The sequence below is a fragment of the Syngnathus scovelli genome, chromosome 1 (assembly GCF_024217435.2).
Source record: "Syngnathus scovelli strain Florida chromosome 1, RoL_Ssco_1.2, whole genome shotgun sequence".
NCBI classification, from domain to species: Eukaryota; Metazoa; Chordata; class Actinopteri; order Syngnathiformes; family Syngnathidae; genus Syngnathus; species Syngnathus scovelli.
The window spans coordinates 11,681,536-11,707,325 of NC_090847.1; the positions used below are offsets into that span (position 1 = coordinate 11,681,536).

Sequence of the window (25,790 nt, forward strand, 5' to 3'; positions counted from 1 at the left end):
TGAAAAAATAAAAATGCTTTACCTTTGGACTGTTATTCCTGGTTTCCATCCATCCATCCATCCATCCATCCATCCATCCATCCATCCATCCATCCATCCATCCATCCATCCATCCATCCATCCATCCATCCATCCATCCATCCATCCATCCATCCATCCATCCATCCATCCATCCATCCATCCATCCATCCATCCATCCATCCATATGTGCCCTGCGACTGTCTGGCAATTAGTTCCGGGTAGTCTGCCTTTCGTCCGATGTCAGCTGGGATATGGGTCCAGCAACCCGGACGACCCTTAACAGGTTAAGCAGTATTAAAAATGATAAATTAAGTAATTAGTTCATTTCTATTGTTTGTTTAGTGCTTTAATGGATATACTCCTTAGGTGATGAATCATCTCATTTTGAGGGGATTCATTTTATTTATACAGCATCCTCATTGGCCAGGATGACTGACAAAAACAAAGAGTTGCTAGTTAATTCTTGTTTTACAATTGGCAGTCAGGCTGGATGCAAACGCCAATCCAAAAACTAATTTGGTGACCATAACATATTATATAAATAGCAGAGGATGGTTTCGATCCATCGACCTCTGGGTTATGGGCCCAGCACGCTTCCGCTGCGCCACTCTACTGTGCTGTTAATTTGTCATTAATTATGATGTAAATCTACATACAGTCTTTTTTGTTGACCAGCAGAGGGCGTTACAACGCCATGTACAGTGTCGACTTAATCGACTTAAAAACGTTGAGTTGTGACCCTTGTGGTGACAAGCGCTTGTAATGGGTCGATGGATAAGTTAAGAGAACTCCATCGTAAACAGTGGACTATGTAAGTGTCAAATGGCGCCACCTTGTGGTTAAAACAGCCAACAGGGGGTGGAACACGTTGGTGCAAAAGTACTTTTGTACAAAGTACTTCCGGTCGGGTCACTGAGTAGTTTTTCTTAGCCGTTTTTCTCATTGATACCAGTGGCTTCTTTACTCCTGCATGAAACAACTCGTCTCCCAACTTTAGTCCTTTCATAGGTGTTCTTTTTGACGGGCTCCTTTTGTCAAGTGTTGTTCGTCGGAGGACTGGACAACGCGTTTCAAGACGAGAAGAGGAAGCAATAGGCCACCATCTTTCTTTCGGATGCCAGCAGCAATAACAAGAAAGAGAGCAGGCTAGCTGCTAGTGGATCTTGTACCGGGACAATTTACACTCTCCTATCTTTCTCCCCCGCGGGATAAGGAAAGCAAGCTGAGGACGGATTCGTGTGGAGCTCAAGATACGGCCGTCAACGTTGAGCTCGTCCTTCTCGCTTGCTTTGGGAAGTTTCTGATCAGAAGACTGGCTGCTAAGATTTAGTATTCCCCGTTCTTTCATGTTTCCAACAGGTTTATCTTCCCCTAACCCCCCACCACCGCCAACCCAAGAGGCAAGAGCAGCGGCTACTAATGTCAAAAACGACAGCGGCAACATTATATCTTCGAAGAAGAGGAAAATAAACGGCTCCGAGAGGGAAGAGACCAGCGACACTATCTCCCCTTCGCCTCCCAAGACCCTCACTTCCTCCTCGTCCGCCTCCTCGTCGCCGGTGCACATCCAGAAGAAGTTGCGCTTCGAGGACTCCGTGGACTTCATTGGGCTGGATGTGAAAATGGCCGAGGAGGCTGCTGCTGCTTCGTGCTCCAACAACAAAAGCAAAGCTGTGCTCCTGGCTGCCGGCGTGGGGGGCCACCATGCCAACGGACTGACCAAGAGCGTGGCGAGTTCCGGGACCTTCTCCAACAGCAAGCCCGGAGCCGCCAAGAAGCTAGTCATTAAGAATTTCAAAGGTACGCCTAAATAATAGAAATTCTAATGCCACACTGCACACCATTTGTGCAAAAATAGGGATCAAGACTAACGCCTTCTTGTAAAGGAGTTTAAAAATACTTACAAATGCCACAAGATGGCGACAAAACAAGAGATGATCATAAAGCATCAACACCGCGTCCCTGTCTGAATACTCGAACTTCCACCCAGTGATGCTCCCCTATCATTGCCAGCATTTGCAGATGAAATGAAGTTCTGCAATTACATTAACTTTTATCCACCTTATTCCCGAAGGCTCTGGTATGGAAGCCAATACATGTGTGACTTTCCATAAGACACTGGAAGTAGGAGGGAGCCATTTGTTTTACAGTGGCTTTCATTTCATGGCTCGGATTGTTTGAAGTCAGCAATCATGATTTCCCACACCATTTAAAAAGTGTCTTGCACAGCTTTGGAACTTGTTACACGAATGTTTCAAAACTTGTAATGTTTTGGAACTTGCGCTCCGGACGAGGAGAGTATGTTGAAGAATTAAGCCGCTATCCCATTTAGCAGCGAATAATTGGAAATGTTGTATTCTCGTCAGGTTCCTTCAAGGTTGCAAATGTTCACCAAACGATTGGCCGACATTTGCCTTTTACTCACTTGTCACAAAGGAATTTTGAATTTCCCCACTCAGTGGCATAGGGTTGTAAATCTGACAATCTTTTTTTATCTATATATAAATTCCTTACCTGGATGTCAATGAAGCGATGGGATGGATTCTAGGCTATAGATAAAAATGTTATTTTTTTAAAATGTCATGTGATCGACCAGTAGTAGCTTACTTTGGTGACGCCCCTGACCACGGTTGCTGTAATGCTGAAAGCGATGCGAGCTTTGCTAGTTTTATTTACTAGTCGTACTGAAACGTACTGAAACATTTTGGCAGAGCGCTGTGTACAACTAGTATAGCTCAACAAATTCATCAATTGATCCTTATATAAGGCGCTCTGCATTATAGGGCCCACTGTGTTTTTTTTTTTTTTTTTTTTTTTTTTTTTTGGAGTACATTTTCAAGTGCTCACTATAGCGCGGAAAATACGGTATTCATGCCTGGAGAGTGAGACACAAAGGTGACGTAATTGAAAGGTGACACAAGTTCACATTTCGAACACTACATGAATATATCAGTCGAGCTAACCCAATACCCCACAAATCAAAATTATATAGTCAATAGAGGGTTACATCATACGGAAGACATGTTTATTTCGCACTACAAAATATACCGTTATATCACACAGGTCTAAATGACTATTCAGTCCATCTACACCTGAAGCACATCAGTATTAGCCTAAATTACATACAAGCACCAAGTTAAACGGGTGTGACATCACACATGGTCAAACAATGAGTTGTTACGCTTTGCACAGCCTGTATTAGGTCATTAAGGTCACCTTTGGCATTTACACAATAATAAACATTTGGAAATACAGGCAAATTGTAATTAGGCTACATGGGCTTTTCCTAGCTGCCTCAGGAGAGAAGCAAAAAACATTGTCAGTTACTTTTTTGACTCTGCACAAGGTGCACTCAAGAATTGCCAGCAAAACAGAACACCTCAAAAGTAGATGACAAACTATCAATGAACTAAATCAAACGTCAAGACCAAGAGTCCGTCCGTCCGTCCATCCATCCATCCATCCATCCATCCATCCATCCATCCATCCATCCATCCATCCATCCATCCATCCATCCATCCATCCATCCATCCATCCATCCATCCATCCATCCATCCATCCATCCATCCATCCATCCATCCATTTTCTGAACCGCTTAGTCCCCACGAGGGTCGCGGGCGTGCTGGAGCCTATCCCAGCCGTCATCGGGCAGTAGGCGGGGGACAAAGAGTCCACCAAATAAAATCCCAATATTTTTGTTGAAATTTTATTTGATTTTTTTTATTGTCTTGACCTGTACGGGCGAGAGAGTCTGATCTCAATTTCACCAACAGCAATTCTCAGGCAGGGCAAACCTGGGCAAACAGAGAGCGAAATAAACCAATTAGCAAAGAGTGGACAGTTTGAAGTAAATGATTCCTGTGTTGTTAGCTGCTGGGATTTGAATGCTTACATGTCTTTCTGCTTCTTTAAAACTTATTCAATGCTGAGTGATGTTAACAAACTATCATGTCTCTGCCGCGTGCCATTTCGAATGAGGATGGACTTCCGCTGACAAAGAGCAATTTGCTCAGGAACCAAGCGTCACAACAAATAAATAAATGTGATTGCACGATTCATTTTGAGCCAACGACGAGCTGCGTGGAAGGCGGGTTTTCGGAAGAAACTGGCTTTTGCTTGCCATGCTTGCATCATTCTCACAATAAGATAATTCAGTGACTTTCAACATCCTGTGTTGTTCTGCACCCAGAAAAGCCCAAGTTGCCAGAGAACTACACACAGGAAACATGGCAGAAGCTGAAGGAGGCAGTAGAGGCCATTCAGAACAGCACATCCATCAAGTACAACCTAGAGGAGCTGTACCAGGTAGCGTGTCCCGCCTTACCACCCATCGCTTTTTCCTCTTTTCCCTCTGCCTAAACTTCACATGCTCTTCTTAACCCTTCTGCAGGCTGTTGAGAATCTGTGCTCCCACAAAATCTCTGCCAAGCTTTACAAACAGCTGAGGGCCGTGTGTGAAGATCACATCAAGGCCCAGATTGATCAATTCAGAGAATATCCTTTTTTTATTATTATATTTTCCGTGAGGCAGGTCTGTTAAATTTCTTTGAGTCCGTCATAAATGTACTAACCTGTCAGTAACCTTACGTTTGCCTTAACACCGTTCTCACGGGTGCCCTGGACAGTGTACTCTTCCTGAAGAAAATAGACAAGTGCTGGCAGGATCACTGCAGACAAATGGTAGGTTTTAATGCTTTTGGGTGTTTTGTACTTGCTTTCATACAATAGGTGGGTATTGTCATGACATTGAATTCAATTGCAGTAGGTAGAACACAACCGTTTTCCTATCAGAAATATCACTGGTGTTGTGTTGCACCAAGTACCGATACCAATACCTTATCGTAAATTTTAGGTGACAAAACTAATGTCATTTCCAGAAGTTTTATTTGTTTGTTTTTTTTAATGAGTGTGTATATAAAAGAATTGGATTTATTTTTTGGAATGGCGGGATGCAATATTGCTTGATGTATTTTAATCTGAATTTTCTTTTCTCCACAGATAATGATCAGGGGTATATTTTTATTTTTGGACCGTACCTATGTTTTACAAAACTCTATGCTGCCATCAATTTGGTGAGTTATCTCTGATCTATTATTTTCTATAAACCTCTAATGAATGTCTTGCTCATAAGCCTGCTCATCTTGCGCAGGGACATGGGTCTGGAGCTCTTTAGGTTCTACATTATCAGCGACCTGAAGGTCCAGAGTAAAACCATTGATGGTATTCTGCTCCTCATCGAAAGGGAGCGTAACGGCGAGGCGATAGACCGCAGTCTGCTGAGAAGCCTATTGAGCATGCTCTCTGACTTGCAGGTAACTCAACTGTAAAGCAAGATTATACTGATGGCTCCCCTCTTTCCACCTGTTGATGGATGACTTAATTGAAAATGCTCTAATTTCCGACAGATTTATCAAGACTCCTTTGAGCAGCGTTTTCTGGAGGAGACAAATCGCCTGTATGCTGCAGAAGGCCAGAGACTGATGCAGGAGCGAGAGGTTAGCTATGCGATTATATTGTTGTCAGTATGAAGAACTATTCAAATATGACACTAAACTGTCTTTTTTTTTTTTTTTCAATTTGTGGCCTGGATATGTATTTACCGTGGTGCAAATGGGCTGAGGGGGGGGGCTTCTACTGGGGCAGGATTACCTCATATCAAAATTATTTTTGAATAGTAATACACGTTACCAGTACATTTCAAATTATGTCAAGAGAAAATGCAACAAAATATGAAGGAATACTCTTCAAAATACTTCATTCAGTCTTTTACCACAGAAAATCGCTCTAATAGAGCACAAGAGTATTCTATTAAAAGTTGTAGTGATTATTTATAATATGAGATTTGTCATCGTAGCTCATAGCTTGGCATTATCATCATCAATTGTCTTTTCTAGTTAGTTGAAAGAAATTGCAAGCAATTCCTCAACAAACACCCCTACCCCTGCTTTATATGGTGTGTTAAACATTCATAGAATACTCTTTTAAATTAACAGTTTTTCAAAAAAATATTGTAGCACATCAGTAGACTATCTTGTTAAAACTAATCATTTTTTAATGGTTCAATTGTTATTTTAGATTTAACCACATCATTGTAATTTTTAATTTTCTTTCCTCGTTTGTTGGAAAAAAAAATCTCATAAAATCACATCGCAGCAAACCTATGTGATGTTCATTTTGACTCGTGTAAACAAACGTGGTTCCCTGCCTTGTTGACAGCTGTTCAGTAAATCTCAATGCCTGCCTTGCCACCATATGCTTACAGGTACCCGAGTATTTGCACCATGTCAACAAACGCTTGGAAGAGGAGGCAGACCGAGTCATTACCTATTTAGACCAGAGCACACAGTGAGCGTTCCACTTCACTTTGTCTGTTCATTCTGATTAAATATATAAAAATAAAAAACATGTCTAATTATTGCTTCTTTGCATTGTAGAAAACCTCTTATTGCCACAGTGGAGAAGCAGCTGCTAGGCGAACATCTCACTGCAACTTTGCAGAAAGGTAAGCAGTCGCTGAAATGGGAAAACACTTACATGCTCCAATAGAGTACACCAGAAACAAATAATTTAAAATAAGCGCTTACTCACTTTATCATTGAAGAGGTTAGACAACCCAAGGTCATGATTTTGGGCACAGAGGGGCGTCCCAAACATAAATGCCTCACCACGTGCAAATGAATAATAAACACACCTCAAGCAGATACAGCCAATGTAGCAAGACAGTCGGCGTCCATGTGTTGATTTTCATACTTCACCAGATGCTGCTTGGTTGCAGTTAGACATGACATGGGAATGACTTCCATGCAGTCAAATTAAAGCAAGTGTTACTTTTCAGTAGCAAAGACCAATGAAATGATTAAATCAATTTTACCCAAACCCTTTATTGGGTTGGGTGATTAATTGAGCTCCCAGCTCTACTATTTAAAATTATTGTGACATTTTCCATCACACCACCTACACTAGATGAAGCCTTCATTTTGACTGAATGTGAATTTTTGCTCCAGGGCTGACACACCTGCTGGATGAAAATAGGATTCAGGATCTGTCTCTCCTCTATCAGCTCTTCAGCAGAGTGCGAAGTGGTGTTCAAGTCCTCCTGCAACACTGGATAGAGTACATAAAGGTACATGTAGTGGGAGACGCTAGTTTCTTTGTTTTGAAAGTTTGAATCTCACAATGTGCTCCAAACACATCCTGCAGGCGTTCGGGAGCACAATTGTGATTAACCCTGAAAAAGACAAGACAATGGTGCAAGAGTTGCTAGACTTCAAAGACAAGGTGGACCATATCATCGATGTGTGCTTTATGAAAAATGAGAAGTTTGTGAACGCCATGAAGGAGGCTTTCGAAACATTCATCAACAAGCGGCCAAATAAGCCAGCAGAGCTCATAGGTGAGATATTCTGCATAGTTGAAGTCTTAAATGTCTTCTTCTTGTGTTTAAATGTCATTTATATTTCCAGCCAAACATGTGGATTCTAAACTGCGAGCTGGAAACAAAGAGGCAACAGATGAAGAATTGGAAAAGATGTTGGATAAGATAATGATTATATTTAGATTTATCTATGGTAATAATTTTCAAGGTTTATAACAGTGGTGTTGTGTCCCCTTTGTGGTCATTGCTGAGTATATATTTTGCTTTTGCTCTCTTTTAGGTAAAGACGTTTTTGAGGCCTTTTACAAGAAGGATCTGGCCAAGAGGTTACTGGTTGGAAAAAGTGCTTCTGTGGATGCTGAAAAGTCAATGTTGTCCAAATTAAAACATGGTAAAAAAATAAAAATAAAGCAAGTGTTAAATGAAGGACTGAAAAAAGAGGAGATTTGTATGATTTGATTAACTGTATGTTTTCATTTTAGAGTGTGGGGCAGCATTCACCAGCAAACTGGAGGGGATGTTCAAAGATATGGAGCTTTCGAAAGACATTATGGTGCAGTTCAAACAGGTATGAATGCACAAAAAAATATGTTGTTTCCTGTAGCTAATTAGCTGCAGTGCCCATTTTCAGAGAAAAGTGACAGGAAATGATAGTCAGATGGGTTCAGATGAGTGTTGCACACTGCAGATGTGTCACATATACTATAGCTGATTTATATCGACGTACAAAAGAGGCCTCGGTTGAATTTGAAAATGTCGCATATCTATCAAAATTGAGCTGCTGTGTGAGCACAGCCTAATTTGCAAAACGGCTGTTGGCAGGGAGTTCACAGGCAAAGTGATGCTAGACAGCCATCACTTTATTTTCTGTAGCACTTGTCTTCATTAGGATCACTGGTGAACTTAACGCAATCACAGCTGACTTTGTGTTCGAGGATTGGGGTACACACTGGGTTGGTCAGCAGCCAATCGCAGATACATACATTCACAACAGAGTTACACTTTTCAATGAACCTAGCATGCATGTTTTTTATGAAGTGGGAAAAGCTGGATTGCCCCAGAGCAAACAGCCAGAAGATGTGTCCTCAGCTTCCTGCCAACCACCTGCAAGAAGAATATTTGACCAAGGCATGTTCATCTCCTGCCATGTTGTATGTCTTTCAGTATATGCAGTGCCAAAACATCCCCGGTAACATCGAACTGACTGTGAACATCCTCACAATGGGCTACTGGCCCACTTACATCCCCATGGAAGTGCATCTTCCTGCAGAGGTTAGCAAATATTTATATACTCACTGTTATATAACTTGGCGCGTATGTAATAAATGTGTTGTCCTGAAATACTGCTGTTATCTGCGTCTAGATGGTGCGCCTGCAAGAAATCTTCAAGACCTTCTACCTGGGCAAACACAGCGGCAGAAAACTGCAGTGGCAGTCGACACTTGGCCACTGTGTCTTAAAAGCTGAATTTAAAGAGGTGTGGGTACTTACTTTTTAGAATGCCACAAAGATCGAACAACAATAAGCCACTGCCTTTTTTCCCTCAACTTCAACCCCTGCAGCCTAAACAAGAATTTGTCATAAATGTTCATTCAAAGTACATTCATCTTCTATTTTTTTTTTTTTTTTGTGAGGGGGTGCCAAATACTTGTGCTGCAGTACTACGACATAATGAAATAGAATAGATGCGACTGTCCAACAAGTTAGCTCATTAGTTGAGTTTAGCTAGCCGCCACAGCAAGGATTTACTATTTGAAACACAAAAAGTCACAATAACTGACCAGGATTTTAGCTTTGGCCACAATGCGATGTATGATTCTAGTTAGGGTAATTCATTTTAAACCAAAAACAAAAGTCACTATTTCCATCAAATGGGCAGACGTTTTCACGCCACCAAGGCATAAAAATCCAGTATAGTATGTAGGGTACACGTTTTGTGTTTTACAACAATACTTACCATACCATATCTATTTCACCTGTACCAAGAGTTGAAATAGTGAAGATTGTGGCAAAGATTTTAAAAGCGGAGGCCTCAACAGTTGGGATGGGGGAATGCCGAGGCTACAAGGTGCGGATTCAGACACCGCGGGGTGACAACAATGACCTGCTGGTGGCAGAAACTTGGCCAGGTGGCCAGGAGAACGCTGGAGGGTGTCGACGACGTTACTCGAAAAGTCTCATTAAAATTTTGACCGTATTTCACCTATTGCTACAGATACAATTTTAATAAGGTTGAGTATTTTTCTGAGACAATATATTAGTACTGTACAATTATACTTTATTTTTATGACTTGGCGGTATGGCGGCTCTGTCTTGTGTGCTTAAACAACGAAATGGGAATATTCAGAGGAGTTCACATCGTTTTAAAAACACCAACATCTGTCAGTCATTCATGTAACCGCGACATCACAGCTCTGCTTGGCCTGTGTTTTAGAGGCATCTCAGAGGAGGCCGTTCCATTGTTAGTCCACCGCTCCCAGAAAGTGTCAAAAGTAACCACTGAGGGCGGAGCAAGAACTTTTTGCTGTAGAACTAGTGCAATAGAAAAGACCAAATTTTCCGCTAGTCTGATGAACTTCATCATATGGTTGTATCAACTGTAATGTGTTTCTCACACCAGGGCAAGAAGGAGCTGCAGGTGTCACTTTTCCAAACTCTAGTGCTGCTGATGTTCAATGAAGGGGAGGAATTCACCCTGGAGGAGATTAAACTGGCGACAGGAATAGGTACGCTTGGTATAGCCAACCTCCCATTGCCACGTCGCTGTTATTGAGCACAACTGATCCCAGGTTTCATGTGGTCTACAGAGGACGGTGAGCTGCGTCGCACTCTGCAGTCACTGGCATGTGGCAAAGCGCGTGTCCTCACCAAAATCCCAAAAAGCAAAGATGTGGAAGATGGAGATAAGTTCTCCTGCAATGATGAATTCAAACACAGGCTTTTCCGCATCAAAATAAATCAGATCCAGATGAAAGAGACGGTACAGCTTTTGGGTCTCACGCTCACAGTGTCCTCACCGGGCATGTCAAGAGTGAACTTGGAAATGTTTGTATCGCTTCAGGTGGAGGAGCAGGCCAGCACCACGGAGAGGGTTTTCCAGGATCGACAGTATCAGATTGATGCTGCCATCGTGCGCATCATGAAGATGAGAAAAACTCTGAGCCATAACCTTCTCATGTCAGAGGTGTACAACCAGCTCAAGTTCCCCGTCAAGGTGATGAAGCCTTTTTGCTTTGTGGAAAAATGCTGCAAAGCAAACAGTAGTGCTTTTGTGGTTCATACGCACAAAATGATTTCACTGATTGTTCAGTTATCAGTCGCTTGCTGTTGGTCAATACTGAACATTCCAGCTTTTGTTATTCCTCCAGTCAGTCAGTCCACTTTTGAACCGTGCTTTATTTACAGCCAATCCATCTTATTTAGGTGCAAATTTGTGAGCAACAAGGCATGCACTTTAGACTATTAGTAAATTTCACTTCTACTTGGGAAACCCCTTTCTCTGATTGTCTGACAAGTTTAAGTTAAAAATGCCCAGCAATTTCTTGAGCACACCAAAATTTGGCAACATCAATGTGTGAGGGGAAACAAAATTAACTATGGTCTTGATCCATTCGGTTCCTGTAATAGTTTTGGACAGGGTAATCCAAAAGTAGGAAGTTCCTAATGACTTGTATGCGGGTTTTGGCAATTTTTGAGTTGTGTTTCCAAGTGAAAATATATAGAAATGTAACAAAAATGGAAAGCACTGAGTGCACTGTTAGTCCTCTGGGGGAAATCAGTACTGGCAAAAATGTTGATGAAATTGACCCTCAAACTTAAATAATGATTCTTTTGGTCATTTTGGGCGCTGAATTTGTAGTACTGTGCCAATAAAGAAACCGGTGGTATTGATTACCAGACCCCCATAAGTAGCAGAGCAGCGACTCTGCAGCAAAAGAAAGTTAATACAATGGTTACATTGTATTGTGCCAAAATATATTAGTGATAGTCAAGTCATTTATGGCCACCAATTCGATCAATGACTGACCTATTGAGCAGGGGGGTATTCCAGAAAGCAGGTAAACTATGTATGTTAAGGTTGAAATCAGGGAATCTTTGTGTTTTTCGTTCCAAGAAGAGAGGTAAATGAAACTTCGAGCTACTTACCATAGCAACTGACACGGTGAAGCTAACCAGCTCCCTAGCATGTTTTCTATGAGAAACCCCAAGATATGGCGTACCCATTTGAAAGAAATCTGTACTGTGTTGCGTGGGGAGAGGCTCTTCAGACCTTTCCTGGATGTGCTTTCAATCTCAGGGGAGTTTTTGTTGGAGTGGTATCGTTTCACGCACGTATCCATAATTTATATCAACAGCATTCTCTCAACTTACTGTATATCAAATATACGTAACAATGATGATGACAAATGATAGCTGACCCCCGACTGTTAGTTATAAGGAAACTAATGTAATGACTCAAACGACATGAAGGACAAGACATTTTGCAAACAAAATGATACAAGCAGATGTTTGAATCCTTCCATCGTGGCCTAAATGGTGACTTGGCCTGTTTTCGTCCAGATTTCCATCAAACTTACTTCACATATGTGCCAGCCCCTGGACATGTTTTGCTTACACCATCGATAAACAACAATCAGAAATAAACACCATTTGCCATCCCACTTAACAGAACTCATTTGGACTAACACACGAAACAGTATACAGTATATTTAGCAGTGGGTATTTCACATTACGACCACCAGCAACAATGGTAAACACATTTACACAAGAGTCCCTCAAGCTCTTCCACTGCAGTGTGCTTAGGTTGTGTAATACATTTCATATTTGCGCATACATTAACTGTGTGGCTCAAATCCTGTTCCTCCTCTCTGCTTCTCCATGCAGCCTGCTGACCTAAAGAAGAGGATAGAGTCTCTCATCGACAGAGACTATATGGAGCGTGACAAGGAGAATCCCAACCAGTACAACTATGTGGCTTAGAGAACAAACAAATAAAATTGAACAGTGAGAGAGAAAGAGGTACAGATGGTCATGAGTGATCCTCCGCCTCTATGAACCTTTTTGCCCCAGTGGATGTTAATATGTCATTGTCAAGCCAGCTACCGGCGAGCTGAATGGATTCCGCTCCACAGGATGTTCGTCGGGGGGTCCAAGATTCTGTGGACTGCGCCTGCATCAAGAATTTTGTCCATACTTCTCAGTGCCTCTGAGCTCACTGGACAAAGGATGCACACATAGACACGTTTGCTGTTTTTTTTTTTTTTCTTTCTTTCTTTTCCGTTTTTTTTCCAAGTAACAGAAAATATTTATTTTCAAACTTAAGATTCTTTGTCCACACATGCTCTTTGTTAGAGTCACTTTGTCCAATTATTTTTTTTAGTTTGGGGGGAACAGTTGGGGGTTCAGCACCTTGTAAATGCCGATCAGCCCCTATCAAATATGAGACTATTGGGCGACTTTACTCGGTGACTGTCAAATTCAAGTTGTGAAAACTGACACGACAGGAAAAAAAAGGAGCACTTCAATTTTCATGCTATATTTTGTATTTTTGTTTAGTACAGTCCTTGGCTACCCGACACGACATTTTAACCTGCTTACAGTCCACTGGCTCCCCTCACCCCAGTTTAAATGCCAAAAGCACATTTCATCGTCATTTTCAACCTCTCACATTTTTTCCTCTTCGCCATGTTACACACTAAAGAGTTCTGTTGGGCTTGCGGAAAGTGATGACTGTTTTGGCGTACAACATGAAAGAATAAACATCTTTGTACAAACATGTTAGGTTCTTTGCTTAAGATTAAAATTACTTTCGTGTAGAGGTTTGCAGTACTTCATTCGATTTCATGGTTTGAACTGATTGTGCAGAGACTAAAGAATTTGGATTTGTGTGTTTCGGGGGATGCTTTTCATAACAGTCTTTTCGAGGTTTTGTTTTTGGAATCTGATGAAAGTTCCCCAGCCTTGTTTCAAAATGACAAAAGTGCAGTGAAAAATCCCTGACAGAGGCAATTATGGGAGGGAGTCCACACCTCCTGCCCCTGTGACCTGTGGCCTCGTCATATGACTTTATATGTGACGTACAATCGTGCATTTCCTCATACTGACGGCAGCGCGTTCGCCAAGTCCCAAGTTCGGCACCGACTGCTCGGCTCTTGTTTTGTTCACCGCCAAACAGCAGGACATCATGTTTCGATACGCCGCCTTTGCGCTTTTCTTCATATTTGGATTTGGTAAGTTTCGTTAATTTGATGTGCATTTAGTAATGAAATTGCTGTAGATCGCAAACAGAATATGCGACGTGCTGCCAACTCCTGGATCGAGCGTCGGCCTGGTGCTTTATTGAAACCGTGATGAACCATTTATTTCGCCACGCACATTTCAAAACATTTATCTCTGCAAAACCTAAAAAAAAAAAACAAGTAACAATCAAATGGCGAATGCGGCAACTCAGCTGACGTATTTAGCTGTAGCGCTAATTACGTCAACAACATCGCCACTCGAGTATCGCAGAGGACGCGTGAAGCTAAATTTACACGCCCTGGTGTATTAAAACATTCATTTTGTATGGGCAAGCCAACATTAGTTTCCAGCCAAACTATACTGTGACGGCAATGGTGAAATCTAGCTTTGCTGGTGTCACTTCGGTAGCGTCACAGTAGCTTAATGGCTGGCTAACGCTAGTTTTGTAAGCTAAAGTTTGCGTTAATGATTAAACCCCAGCTTGTCTAACCATCCTCAGCTTCGAGTATGAGCCTCCCCGGAGGCAACAATGCAAACCGCACAGTAGTCTTTATTATTATTATTATTACTGTGCTTGAAGTAAAATATAACATCGTGCTCGTTTGTTAGCATTTAGCGCCATGTTGGTGTTTAAATGGGGCAGCGACCTTATGAAGCGCTAGCTGGACAGAAAGTTACGTTCATTTTTGCAGTGCAGACTCCAAAAAGATAATATTTCGCTTCGAAAAATGGTCCAAATGTTTGCTTTCTTTGTATAAAACGTATTTTTGTCGCGGTGAAGCTAATGTAGAATGTTCATTTTGGGATCTCCTCGCTCGATGACGCCTATTCTCTTAACATTTAGCGTTATTTATCTTTGCGTAATCCTTAGAATAGTCATGTCGATAAATAGGAGTGTGTTGGAATTTCTGCCACAGTTCCCCATGTTGCTAGCTGTTTTGACTGATTTTGCAAAACCCACCTTTGTTCTGTGATAATACAAACAAAATCGACCCAAAAGATTAGCGTTTCTTTTTTTTCTACTCTTTCCCTTTAGTAATCAGTAGTAGAGCATGGGTTGGTCTCACCAAAAACACCCGTTTCTGACCCAAAAGTGGTGAAGATGAGCTTTTTATGAAAATAAATGTCAACCTGAGCATTGTTTTCTACGCTAATATTTTTGCTTTTGGGTTAGGTTTAGGGTTAAGCGTAACCTTGGCCTTGCTACTGGTAAATTCTGTTCAAAGTTGTGTGACTAAAGCAAAACATTTGAAAAATAACACATTTCTTCCAATACTGGTCAAGGGGCATTTTATTCACTCAACTGAGGGAGCTCAAGGCATACTTTTCTGATTGATTATAGATGCAGTTAGTTTGGTGAATCTTGTAAGGCATGACTGTAAATGTAGGGAAATTAGTGACATGCGTTTCTATTTCTCTTTACAGTGTCCCATCTGTCACTTGGGGCTGAGGTGAAGGTCATGGACAAGGATGACAAGTTGTGTCTTTACGCCAATGTAACGGTCAACTTCTCAGTGTTGTATGCGACGTCGGACAACAAGGTAAGTTTCTAATCTCAAAGATGCCATTTTCTACTCTTGTTGCACTTCAACTCTCAAAAATGATGAGGTGTGTAGTCCCCAAGATTCTTGCTTGTCAGCGTTTCATTTGTGTTTTCCTGGTGCACATCCTGTCACATGCACTGGTGAATTATTGGGCTGCAGCTGAAAGAACTGTAGGATTGCTGTTGCCGTTGAACCTCTAAATTGGAACTCAATCAGTTTTGTGACACTGAATACAAAATGCTGTTTGTAAATAAAATGTTGAAATGTCAAGTTAAAAAAAAAACAGTCCCCAAACTGCCCCCCCATACCACTGAAAAAGCTACACGTAATAGTCGCATAAGATAGACTAACTCTGTCTATTAACTACGTCGTGGTTGCAAACTAGGCACATTGTCGTTTTTACGTCTGGCGCTATTGCTTCTTCTCACAGCAGTCACAGAGTCAGTGGCTCGCCCAAACTTTGTTGACCACATGCAAGGATTTGTCATTGTAATTTATGAACACACGTTTAACATTTACGATTATTGGCACTGACCATTTTTTTGGAGCAGGTCACGGAGGGCAAAAAGCAATTTTAACACAAACCATACAACAGGATCATTTGCTCAGGATAATGATCTAAAGACCTCTAACAATTGGCCTTTGCTGACTTGGATCAGGAAGAGGAAAAATGCTCAAATTGTTGATTTTTGATAAGTGTGTACCCCGCTTTACTATTTATGCTGCTTCTTGTCACAGAGTGAGATAGCCACATTTGACCTTCCCTCCGAAGTCACGTCTAACGGAAGCAAATGCAGCAACACAACTTCAACGCTGAAGCTCAACTTCGGAGCGGGACACTCCTGGAGCGTGAACTTCACTGTCAACGGGAACATGTACCAGGCGGATTCAATCACGTTTTCTTACAATCTCAGTGACTCCACCATCTTCTCTAAGTCTGCATTGAACGGTAATGCCGACATGTCGCCAATACACAAAGATGCATACTGGACACCTTGAGCAGTTGGGTGTTAGCAAATTAGCAACACGCCGCGTTTAGTGCAGGCAGGCTTGTTAATGACTCAAGCGCTCTATGGTGAGTGCAAATGACACACAGGAGGAACAAGAATCTAACAAACAGGTGACGTTTGGAAAGTGAAGACAGATGTTAAGATAACCGGCTTTTATGATGTGAAAACATAAAAACCAAATAAGACAAAAACACATTTCAGAACTTAAAAAAGTAAGGATAAAATAATGTGCAATATGCCCATTCCTCTTGTACACCCTAAATCAAATTGCCTCTTGGTCTTTGTCAGAGCCTATCAGCAGGAGACAGTTTCAAACAGGGTTAGGACAGTTGCCTCAGGGTTCTGGGATTCTAATATGGGCTTTGATCTTCCTTTGTACATGGTCTCCTCATGGTTGCTTGGGTTGTCGCCAATTATTTTGGTGTCTTCACACATCTAGAAACACGCATGATGGGTTTATTGACGACCCTTGCCCAAACTTAACTGGGCTGCAGCACACCCACGTATATAAAATAGAAAATGGATAGATGTCATGTAATCATAATCAGATTAGATGAATGAACCATGTGAAAACTAATGATGGTTATTATTTCCTTGTGGACACTTGCAACAAGACGGCAAAAAGGCTATGACATAATTTAAATGACAAAAACGTTTTTGTGTACACATGAAACTTCAAGATGAACCTTTTTTTTGTTTTTTTTGTTTTTTTTAAATAAACCAACTGGATGGAAAGCTTCATGGCTGCATAAGGCTTCACCAGGCCATCACTACAGGTGGCCCTTGGCCCTGTCCGCCTGACAGACCAAATCTCCCAGAGAAAATGGCTTGTAGTGATGGAGTGCGACATGTTCCGGCTTACTTTTTGCACATATTGGGGATACTCTGTGACCGTAGACTCTTTGTCAACTGAGGTTCCCCGTTTGTTTGTTTGTTTGTTTGTTTGTTTGTTTGTTTGTTTGTTTGTTTGTTTGTATACAAGCAATTAAAAAGTCAATTTTTCATCATATGTCTCCTCCTTCCTCCTTCAGACACCCTCTCTGTGGATGTAAGGCCTCACATCACCGACGTAAGCATGAACACCTGCTACTCCTGCATGAGTGAAGAGACCATCAGGTCCGACTCAGTCAACCAGACCCTGTGGAATGTGCTCATCCAGGCGTTCATCAGCAACGGCACACAAAGCAAAAACCGTAAGGGTGGGCTCAACCTAATATGAAGACATTCTCTTACGAACTGCACCTCCCTCTCTTCGCAGTGACCACCTGTTCGGCCGACCTGCCCACCACGCCCACTGCCTCTCCCACCACAGTGGCTCCAGTGACGAACGCCACCACCAGTACGCCCACTCCGCCAACAACCCCTGCCCCAACCCTCCCCACACCCACCACTGGGAGGTTCAACATCAAACCTGATGAGAACAGCACGGCGTGTCTGTTGGCAAACTTCGCCCTGCGGATTGGCATTGAGCTCGGCGAGGTGTGTGTGAGCCCCCCCCCCCCAACACTTAATTTTCTAGATAGAATGTAGCCACTCAGATTTTATTTGGCCTTTCTGCTTTAGAAGTATCAAGAGATAAACTTGGATCCCAACGTGACCACCGCGTCTGGATCGTGTGGCGTCAACACTAGTGAGCTGGTGTTGGTATCTAATGCCTTGATTATCGTGCTCACTTTCACCAATGTAAGTTCTCTTGCGGTATTGTGTCTGGTCTCTCTGGCCATAACATTAGGTACACCTCCACCTGCATTTCCAATACAAGAGCTGGACCATTTCTATTAGTTTTGTGTTTCAATGTTTGAGTCCTAATAGATTTTTGTAAAGAGTTTTAATTTTTGATAATCATATTGTATTTATTTTCATATTATTCTCCAAATGCATCTTAGTATGCATTTCCCTACTGCAATTTCCCGATACACTTGTATGCATGGCATGCATTTTATTACACTTCCAAGACTTTCTAAATAAAGCGCTTTTGGGGTTAACTCGATTTCCAAATTCTGAACCCCAAAGTCTGCGTAAAATCAAGGTTCAGCTGTATTTTTTTTAATAAATGCAGCAAAAATATAAATGTATATATATTCTATACTAAAATAAGATAGTTTTGTCAAACTATTTCAGCCCAAAAGTTGTAATGGAAAATGATGGAATTCTTTAAGTATTTTTGAAGAGCCCTAAGTGTTTTCAGCATGCAAGTACGTACTTATTGTAAAATAAGTCCAGAAAATCTACTTACTTTATTTCAAATATACTTCGAATCCCTTTTATGTACAACACTGTTTATTGATTTAAATTGCATTACTGCATAAGTATATACTTTATATCCAGTGAAGCACGCCACGAGCACAAGGGTCTACGGTCGCAGATAGCCATCTGTATGTCAATCAAGTAACAAATTTCACAAAGGTTGTCTATCTTTTTTTCTCAGCTGTATCAATAGAATAAAACTGGGAGGGCAAGACAGGAGTTGACAAATGCACCAGTTTGTCAGAAATGTAATGTCAAAGCATATTTTGTGACGGTCACTCCGCTCTGGTTTTAGTTATTAGTGTTGGTGTACCTAATGGAGTGTCTGAGCTCTCTGTGTTAGTAGGATGTATGTTTATGGGGTAAATGTGCGTTCTTGTCTTTGATCCGACTATTTTTTTCTGACAGGACACCAAAAAATTCCACCTACAGGCTGTGAATGTCACCGCAAACCTGAGTTCTGGTAAGCCAAGTAGTTTTTTGTTTTCCTCAAACGCATTGAACACATTCTCCAAGCAGGAGGAGACTAATATCGGTTTGTGTGTCTGCTTTAAGGTGTGGTTTTCTCTGAGGCAAACAGCAGCTTGAGTCTGTGGGAAGCAGCAGTGGGCAGCTCGTACATGTGCAACAAGGAGCAGAACTATACCATCACCGGCAAGCTCACCATCTTCACCTTCAACCTACAAGTGCAGCCTTTTGCTGTGAAGAAGGGCGTCTTCAGTACAGGTACTCTCTTTCACCTAACACTCATTATTATTGTTCAAGTCTGCCGTTAATCTTTAACATGAGAAACTACCCATTCTGCTAGAAAACATAACCACTTCTAAACTTATGGGTTTGTTTATTGTTTTGTTTTTTAGTTTGTGAGAAAATTCTTTAGTTTTGAACAACCTTTTTTGACACATTGCTGCTTCCGTGAAGTGAAAACAAAAACAGCTGCAGTAGCCGATCCACTTTACGCCATATATTGAACAGTCGAGCTTAAAAAAGTAATGTGAACATACACAAAGAGCTAGAGTAAGCCTAGATCCAGAAATTCACACTAAAAATGAACCAAAAGACCATCTGAAGACATCCTCCCCTCCTCCTCCTCCTCCTCCTCCTCCTCCTCCTCCTCCTCCTCCTCCTCCTCCTCCTCCTCCTCCTCCTCCTCCTCCTCCTCCTCCTCCTCCTCCTCCCCCTCCCCCTCCCCCTCCCCCTCCCCCTCCTCCTCCATTATACTACCATGACACATCGCGACTGTCACTTGGGGGCAAAAATTGGAATTGTTACTCGATCGTTGCAATGTAATTTCAGCCTTAGTGTTCTGTGACCCAAGGGAAGTCGGTTCACTTTCATTAACCATACAAGCAGAGATGAGGATCAAAACAAAAATTGTACCTTGTGCTTTGTGGGAAAGCATTTATAACCTGTAGAGAGCATGATGAGTTGAGTAGAAACAGGGCAGAAATGTGTGGTTGACTGCCTCTCTTTTCATCTGCAGCCCATGAGTGTCCATTGGACGACACCAGCATCTTAATCCCAATCATTGTCGGCGCTGCTCTGGCTGGCTTGATTCTCATTGTAGTGATCGCATACGTGATTGGTCGGAGAAAGACCTATGTTGGATATCAGACACTTTGAGAAGTCACTTTGCAAATCAGTCACAAAATATGACAGAGGGTCCCCCCAAGCCTGGTCCTTGGATTCATGTGCAATGAACATAATTGGCTCTTGACAATTCAAACCCTTTTCATTGAAATCAGAAATGTGCAAAGTTGTTTTGAGGGTTAAACATGCACACTGAGCATTTCTGAGAGTTTGCTGAGACAATAATGTGGTAGTTTTTCTTCAAGGACCAAACTTGTCTGTTCCCTGTGTTTATGTTCTTCTGTTTTTCATTTTTTTCATTTTTGTGAAAGAGCAAATGCAAATTTGTTTAGCCCCATTCACTAGTTCAATACAAAACATACAACTCCTATGTATATTATATAAAATCAATACAAATATCTTTCCAATGCCTTTTTAATTTCTATATTAGAAGTCATTTTGTTCCCTTTGGTCAATTTGGGGGTGACATTCTGAAAAGGTTTTTCACAATATTCAACTTTATTGAGATGCACCTGTGTAACGCAATTTAGCAATGCTGTGGGACTATAGTCAGCTCACCGTGACAATTTTGCATTTGCTCTGCCGACACTCCATGTTTTCTTGATTTCATCGCTTACACATTTCATACTTTTACTTTGATTTATTTTCATTTGTATTTTTCATTCCAATCATTCAGGGGTGGGGAACCTATGCCGAGTGGTCTGTATAGTGCCTGCCATGAAATTCCACAAACAAAGCCTCAGAGGAATTGTTGGGGGAAAAAAGCTTCAAATCATAAGTAATTAATTTCAAAAAGGTTCCCCACCCCTACTATGATTTATTTCATCGATGCTGAATATTTTCTCAGGATTCAGACGCAAACCCTTCGCGCAAGTGCAGAAAATGAAGTTAGTTTAGCGAAATCTTTCACTAAAGAGAGAAGGCGCGCACCACTCGGATCGCATAGAAAAGAAGCTTTAGCCAATGTTTGCCCCTGCAGAGCGGGAAAAAACATTAGATTACACAATTGTGAAAGACCTTTATAGTCCCAGACCAAGAAAGAGGTTAGAATGTGTCGAGCGTTTTCTGCTCAAAGGGTCTGTCACATTTTGCATGAGTCAGAGAAATCAATCGGAAGCGTCTTTTCTGCCATAATTGTTTGTGACATTTGGTGAAAAGGGATGGTATTGTTTCATTTGAGGACGTTTGAATGCACTAAAATGCTCTTTTATGTTTATTTGTGTTTGGAAATTGTCATATGATTATTATGTATTGTGATCCAGGCTCTGAAGGCTGCAGGCGCTCCAAAATTAATGTGTAACACCGTCATGTGTCATTGGTGGTCTCGGAATAATCTTAACAGGAGGTACAGATAGACAGAAGCTTTCCAAGGCCGCCTTGTTGGGCCATAATGGTGTGAAAGGTGCTCAGCGCCACCCTCACCTTGACTTTGTGTGATGTTTAATTTTTCCCCAACTTGCACTGCAGCCAGCTCAGAGCCTCAGGATAACAGTACTGTGTTTTATTTCTTTTTCTATTGCGACGATAAGCCAGTGTGACACTAGTGTTACTCATTTATGCAGAGGAGAATTAGGGCCTTGCTGAAAAGAAAATACAAAAGTAAAGTTGCCAAAAAAGTTGTAACAGTGACAGTTTTTTTAAAGCAGAGTCGTAAAGTGATGAATAAAACTGGAAAGTTGGGTTAAAGTTTAAGACAAAGTTATAATATTTTGAGAAAGTTTTAATAGCCCATATTTTAAAAGTCATAGCCTTAAGCCGTATAGTATGGAAAACAAACATCATTTTTGGGGGGGTCAAATCACAATTATTTTCATTCAAATTTGGGGTATCACATTACTTTTGCCCCTGCATTATAACTTAATGTTCATAGAATTACATGTTTCTCCTCGGAGAATTATGACCTCAAAAATTATTCACTCTTATTCCAACGTTCATCTTAAGTTAACTTTGAGTCAAAGCTAAAACTTCTCCTCATAGTATTACGACCACTCATTCATTGCTCTCGTCTAGTATTACATCTATTTCTTGTTCAATTGCAGTTTACGGTTTTAATAAATCATGTTTTTCCCCTCAGTGCTACTTACCCCCCCGCCCCCATACACACACGCACACACACGTATTATAAATAGTTACAGATTTCACCATAATTCTTTAACTATATTCTAATTGGATTTGAATCTTTTCAGCATGGCCCAAATACGGCTTTGTATGTTCCGGCAATTGTTTTTTTTTTTTCTTTGTTTTGTTTAATTTGCACCGTAACTTTGCTTCCTCCAGGATTCTGTGTGAGTGTTTAAATAGTTGCAGTGTTGTTACTCTCAGCTTTATGCCACAGAGAATAGTGCCTTGCTCAGTGCAAGCATTGGCTTCCATGACTTTAGCCTACATCAGGTTTATTTTTTTTCCCCCACCATCTCGCAAGTTCATCAAAAGGGAATCTGTGTGTATAACGTTCTTTGTTTTGCGCTCACATCCTGAATTATGCAGCGTCAAACTTGATCGTTTTAGTATTCTGAAGGTTTATGGAAATAAAAGTGTGCTGCTGTTCTAGCCCTTCTGAGTAAATGTTTTTTGGGAGGGGGGAACCAGAGAGCCCACCTTTTTATACTAACCCATTCTTCACTCCCTTAATCCCCACTATTCTATGAAGACATTAACCTCTTCTCTCTTCACTCTCATCTAGCTGAGGAATGCCAGACTGACTCGGAGAGCTTCCTTGTTCCCATAGCTGTTGGTGTTGCCCTGCTTGTTCTCATTCTTATTGTTCTGCTGGCCTACTTCATCGGAAGAAAGAGAAACATGTCCAGTGGTTACGAGTCCTTCTAGAATCGTCTTTTTTTTTTTATTATTATGATTGAGGGGGAGCTGGGTGTTTTGTAATCAAGAGAATCACCCGCGTACCTCCGCACCTGAATTAGCACCACTGTTTGGTGCTAGCTTTTCTTCTTAAAACGCACTTTTCTTTCTTGCTAATGGACCATTTGACAGTAGGGGAATTCTACCACTTGTGGGGAACAAAACCAACTTCATTAGCAGATTTTTGTGTTGAATCTTGTCATAGAACAGTAATTTTGTGCCTTTGTTGTTGAGGGAATATTTGTCGGCCCCTTGATTCCATAAATTCATTTGATAGCTCCTGAAATCCTGAAATTTGAATGATTATCTTGTGGCTATAAAAAAAGAAACTAGCGAAGGACTATATTTTGGTCACAATTGTCATAAATACTCTTTCCGTCATGAAAGTTTCGACACTTCGTTGGGAAAACAATCCCAAACATGTCAAATAAGTCCACTAATGCATGTGTGTACAGAATGATGGCATTTTAATGGTCTTGATTTTCAGTTATCTCATTGTTGATTCTTTGTAGAAATCTAGTCAGGTTCGACTGTGTGAAACTTCTAACCATGCTGAGGATTTTTTTATCATTCCTACTTTTCTCCTTTTCTTCCCAACAAAGCTTTCCCCCCAATTAACCACCAGTGCTAACCTTACTCTCTCTTGTGTGTGTGTGTCTGTGCTTCCTTGTATGCCACTTAGCCGAGGAGTGCTTCCTGGACTCTGATTTGAGCTTTTTGGTGCCTATCGCGGTGGGCGTGGCCCTCAGCTTCCTAATCGTCCTTGTCCTTCTCTCTTACCTGATTGGCCGGAGGAAGAGTCGTACTGGCTACCAGTCTGTGTAAAGCTCACCCCCTCAATCAATCCCCAAAGTTCTTTTCTAGCCTTCCCCTTCAAAAGTAACATTTAGCTTATGCCCTTGTGTATCCCAGCTACCTCCACACTGGTTGTCTCTTCCTCCTTTGCCAATGACTGACACAGCCAAACCATTTCAAAATGCATTGTTTGACTCAAGACTGCATGTCTACTTCCACTCCCAAACTAAGGGGGTCAGTACCCTCTCTGCCCTTTACAATATTATACGCGTGAATGATTAATCGCTTGTACAGAATGAAATCATTTTCACTGTCGAATGACTTGAATGTACAAGCAAACTATAGCCCCATGACTTGTATGCCAGATAATTATTTTTTTTCTAAATGCACACCAAATTAAAATGAACTCTTGAAAGAGAAGGCACACTAAACATTTTACCAGCCCTGCAATCACATTTTGGACAAAAGATGTGACAAAGAATGAATACTTGTATTTTGTGCTTATATCTCAACATAAATATTTTCTTAATTTAATGCATCGTTTCTTCAATTACAGACCCTGCATTGCAATGTAGTCAATCATGAACCTTCCACCACACAGTTTTGTGCCTTTCCGTTAGCCACCATTCAGTTGCTTTGCTTGACAACAAAGTTATGTGATGATGATTATGACCTTGTCTTAACAAGTGTGTGTGGTGGAGCTAGGGGGACGTATTAAATAAATGAAACTTTGTTTCTTGTTTTGTAGTACTGTTCTGTTTTTTTTTTCTTTTGTGGCCTGAGATCATGTGACTGAAAATCAAAGATTGCCAGACTGCTCAGTTGATAAGCTGTTATACAACCTCATCAAAGTACATGAGATGGAGAAGAATAATTAAGGACCAATAAAGGAATATCTTAGGGCTTGAAAGTTGAAAATATGAACCGAAACACTAAGGGTTAAAATACGGAGACAATACTTCCAGTTCCCACACTATTAAAAACAGGAATTATATGAAGCAAATATTGATGAAATAATTTACATTTTGGTTATCTTCATGAAAAACTGCTTCGCTAGTTTTACATCCATCCATCTTCTGAACCGCTTGTCCTCACAACGAGGATGGTGGGTGTGCTGAAGCCTATCTCAGCTGACTTCGCGAGGGACACCCAGAACCAATTGCAGAGCACACCGAGTCAAACTCACACTGATGGGCAATTCGGAGTGAATCGTCCTAACATTCATGGTTATGGGATGTGGGAGGAAACCTATGCAAGCACGGCGAGAACATGCAAATTCCACACAGGAAGGAATCGAACCCGCATCCTCAGAACTGTGAGGCGGACGTGTTAACAAGTGTACACCATGCCACCAGTATATATACAGTACTCTAAATATTTACCATAAATATTGCTTCTTCAATTTGGTGCATGCATGAGCACTACCAATCATTGGCACAGGATGGCAGTAGCTGCTAGAAAAGAGGGGACGTGTTGGAAACACCTCTCAATAGCTTGCATTGCAGTTCTACACTTTTTCAAATTTCCAAATATCAACTTTCAGAGAATAATATTAATGTTTTCAAACAAACTATATTGATAACAGTATTACTTTCAATCAACCATATATTTTCATCAAAATCAAGTTATTTTTAAATTAAAGTACAAATTCCAGATTATGCACAGCAGTATTTACAGATATCTTATACTTAAAGGTTGCAAAGAACTGAAAATACTCATTTATTGAACTTTAATAGATAGATAGATAGATAGATAGATAGATAGATAGATAGATAGATAGATAGATAGATAGATAGATAGATAGATAGATAGATAGATAGATAGATAGATAGATACTGTTAGGGTTTTACAGAGTATCCTTATCGTATGATTATGTTGGAATGCAACCGGTAATAAATAACCCACCTTGTCCCATCCTCCACAAGGTCATAAAACATCCCCTGATATGTTTTGACTAGAGCACAAGGGCTTCCTATTCAGCCTGTTCTTCCCCCCCACTATGTTTGTCTTAATAAATATGTCCTTGCAGTTGGGAGAGTTTAGACCTCCATTCGAACATTGCTGCACGCACAGCAACGAATGGACTCTCCACCTGCAGGTGTCTAAAAGGAC

General features: G+C 41.1%; 2 protein-coding genes across 4 annotated transcripts; both read left to right on the forward strand.

Moving 5' to 3' along the window:
• Nucleotides 1-902: 902 nt before the first annotated feature.
• Nucleotides 903-13,212, forward strand: cul4b (cullin 4B). The gene is made up of 20 exons (XM_049752624.2): nucleotides 903-1,821; nucleotides 4,211-4,326; nucleotides 4,412-4,515; nucleotides 4,632-4,701; nucleotides 5,020-5,093; nucleotides 5,171-5,333; nucleotides 5,427-5,516; nucleotides 6,284-6,366; nucleotides 6,456-6,523; nucleotides 7,026-7,144; nucleotides 7,222-7,414; nucleotides 7,485-7,589; nucleotides 7,677-7,787; nucleotides 7,879-7,964; nucleotides 8,561-8,668; nucleotides 8,760-8,873; nucleotides 10,017-10,122; nucleotides 10,204-10,376; nucleotides 10,458-10,610; nucleotides 12,281-13,212. The coding sequence occupies exons 1-20, from the start codon at nucleotides 1,368-1,370 to the stop codon at nucleotides 12,374-12,376; spliced, it is 2,586 nt and encodes an 861-aa protein (XP_049608581.1). The 5' UTR covers nucleotides 903-1,367; the 3' UTR covers nucleotides 12,377-13,212.
• Nucleotides 13,213-13,457: 245 nt separating this feature from the next.
• Nucleotides 13,458-24,425, forward strand: lamp2 (lysosomal-associated membrane protein 2). 3 transcript variants are annotated; one of them, XM_049753024.1, is made up of 9 exons: nucleotides 13,458-13,626; nucleotides 15,062-15,177; nucleotides 15,919-16,129; nucleotides 17,222-17,383; nucleotides 17,449-17,669; nucleotides 17,754-17,873; nucleotides 18,846-18,900; nucleotides 18,993-19,163; nucleotides 22,711-24,425. In XM_049753024.1, the coding sequence occupies exons 1-9, from the start codon at nucleotides 13,581-13,583 to the stop codon at nucleotides 22,851-22,853; spliced, it is 1,245 nt and encodes a 414-aa protein (XP_049608981.1). In that variant the 5' UTR covers nucleotides 13,458-13,580; the 3' UTR covers nucleotides 22,854-24,425. The 3 variants fall into 3 exon arrangements, with proteins under 3 accessions (XP_049608981.1, XP_049608990.1, XP_049608998.1); XM_049753033.1 differs by having other exon boundaries at nucleotides 23,566-24,425; XM_049753041.1 differs by lacking the exon at nucleotides 22,711-24,425 and adding an exon at nucleotides 19,921-22,577.
• Nucleotides 24,426-25,790: the final 1,365 nt, after the last annotated feature.

Excerpts from the sequence above, each read along its gene's own strand:
- cul4b (XM_049752624.2), top strand. The coding sequence starts at position 1,368 with ATGTTTCCAACAGGTTTATCTTCCCCTAACCCCCCACCACCGCCAACC. Across the intron at positions 4,702-5,019 it reads AGGATCACTGCAGACAAATG|ATAATGATCAGGGGTATATT; the intron begins GTAGGTTTTAAT and ends TTTTCTCCACAG. Across the intron at positions 7,590-7,676 it reads TATATTTAGATTTATCTATG|GTAAAGACGTTTTTGAGGCC; the intron begins GTAATAATTTTC and ends GCTCTCTTTTAG.
- lamp2 (XM_049753024.1), top strand. The coding sequence starts at position 13,581 with ATGTTTCGATACGCCGCCTTTGCGCTTTTCTTCATATTTGGATTTG. Across the intron at positions 16,130-17,221 it reads CTCTAAGTCTGCATTGAACG|ACACCCTCTCTGTGGATGTA; the intron begins GTAATGCCGACA and ends TTCCTCCTTCAG. Across the intron at positions 17,384-17,448 it reads CGGCACACAAAGCAAAAACC|TGACCACCTGTTCGGCCGAC; the intron begins GTAAGGGTGGGC and ends CTCTCTTCGCAG.